The 1,785-nt window shown below is 41.1% G+C and overlaps 1 protein-coding gene across 1 annotated transcript; it reads left to right on the plus strand.

Annotated features, from left to right (window-relative positions):
- Positions 1-1,100: 1,100 nt before the first annotated feature.
- On the plus strand, positions 1,101-1,502 carry LOC127123916 (histone H1-like). Its single transcript, XM_051054091.1, has one exon. The coding sequence runs from the start codon at positions 1,101-1,103 to the stop codon at positions 1,500-1,502; it is 402 nt and encodes a 133-aa protein (XP_050910048.1).
- Positions 1,503-1,785: the final 283 nt, after the last annotated feature.

Genomic DNA, 1,785 nt, shown 5'->3' on the forward strand with positions numbered 1-1,785 from the left:
TCCAATCTTCATGTTTGTTGATGATTTTCTTGATTACTTCATTTGCAAGTAAGTGACGTTGTGCACACCATGCTATTTGAACATCTTTGAATCAACGGTCATTAGCCTTGGTCTATCCCAAATTTGGACCTAATCTCACGCTATCTTGTCTTGATTTACCACCAAAGTCCATGTGTGCACCCTTGCTTATTATCTTACAGCAGCACCATAAGCACATAACCAGTGGTGAACCTACAAAATCACAACCATTCAAGTGTTTCCAAATTACAACCTTCCACCCAAATTTTCTTGCATCAAGAATAGAAAAAGAACGGCGTGCTATACTCTCAGAGTTTCAAATGATGAACACAATAGAGTATCGGGTTGATTGCCAGTTGTTACAACATTTGCATCCTGAAAACAAGCTGAGCAAAAGGTTTCCAATTGGATTAGAAGAACAGATAAAGAAGTGGGATGCAGATAAAATAAGAAAATTTCATGAGCGCTGGTATTTCCCTGCAAATGCAACATCGTACATTGTAGGGGATATTGGTAACATTCCAAAAAACTGTTAACCAGATTGAAGCTGTTTTTGGACAAACTGGTGTAGACAATGAGAAAGGTTCTGTAGCCACTTCAAGTGCATTTGGTGCAATGGCTAGTTTCCTAGTTCCTAAGCTCTCTGTTGGTCTTAGTGGAAATTCTATTGAAAGACCAACCAATACAAAGGATCAATCAAAAGTATTTAAAAAGGAGAGATATGCTGTTCGTCCTCCTGTGAAGCATACTTGGTCACTTCCTGGAAGCACGCCAAATGTGAAGCCACCACAAATATTTCAACACGAGTTGCTTCAAAACTCATGGGGGCTGGCAATATAGAAGCTGCAACTCTTTGTTATATATGTGCTGGAAATATTGATAAAACAGTTGAAATTTGGTTGAGGAGCCTTCAGATGTAATTGCTGTATGTAAGAATGTAACTGCTCCTAATCCTCCCTGCAGAAATAATCCAACATTTCCAAACTCATTTTCATACATACATACCATGTCCATTTAAAATTCAAGCATAACCATGCATCACGCTCATATCCTACAATACTAGCTAACAGCAGCACGGACTCATGGTAGCAATACCTACAACTTCAAATCAGTATACGTTCACCTCTTACCTTAATCAGCTTCCTGCTAACTTCAAGAAGCTATTGCTCCAAAATTTGAAGAAGGATGTTGCTTCTGGAAAGCTTGTTAAGGTTAAAGCTTCATTCAAGCTTTCAGCAGCGGCCAGAAAGCCTGCAGTTGCCAAGCCAAAGACAAAGCCAGCTGCCAAGGCAAAGACTGTGAAGGCCAAGACAGCCGCTAAGCCCAAATCTGCTGCTATCAAGCCCAAACTCAAGTCGATGCGTTACGAAGAAAGCTCCAAGAAGACCAACAGGTCTCAAAGCCACTTGAATCAGCACATTCTTCAGTCAAGAAGTGTCTATCTTTCACTGGTGCATCATTACTTTCACCAAAATCAGGGCTAGGCTGTGAGAGAGTGAGAAACGCGTCATTAAGACAGTCCATGAGGCAATCATCCACTGCTCCTTTTGCCCTTATGCATGAAATTCGCAAACTTGAGCACCTCCAGGAGCAGCTAGGCGAAGAAGCCAACAGAGCTTTGGAAGTATTACAAAAAGAAGTGGCATATCATAGGTTAGGAAACCTGCTGCAATCATGACACATCCTGCAGAAAAAAACAGCCCACGACCAAAGCTAGTCAACTGGTGAAGCAAGTGAGACTTTGATCTGCAAAAGCAACAAACCCAA

Source organism: Lathyrus oleraceus, chromosome 2 (genome assembly GCF_024323335.1).
Source record: "Lathyrus oleraceus cultivar Zhongwan6 chromosome 2, CAAS_Psat_ZW6_1.0, whole genome shotgun sequence".
In the NCBI taxonomy this organism is placed as follows: Eukaryota; Viridiplantae; Streptophyta; class Magnoliopsida; order Fabales; family Fabaceae; genus Lathyrus; species Lathyrus oleraceus.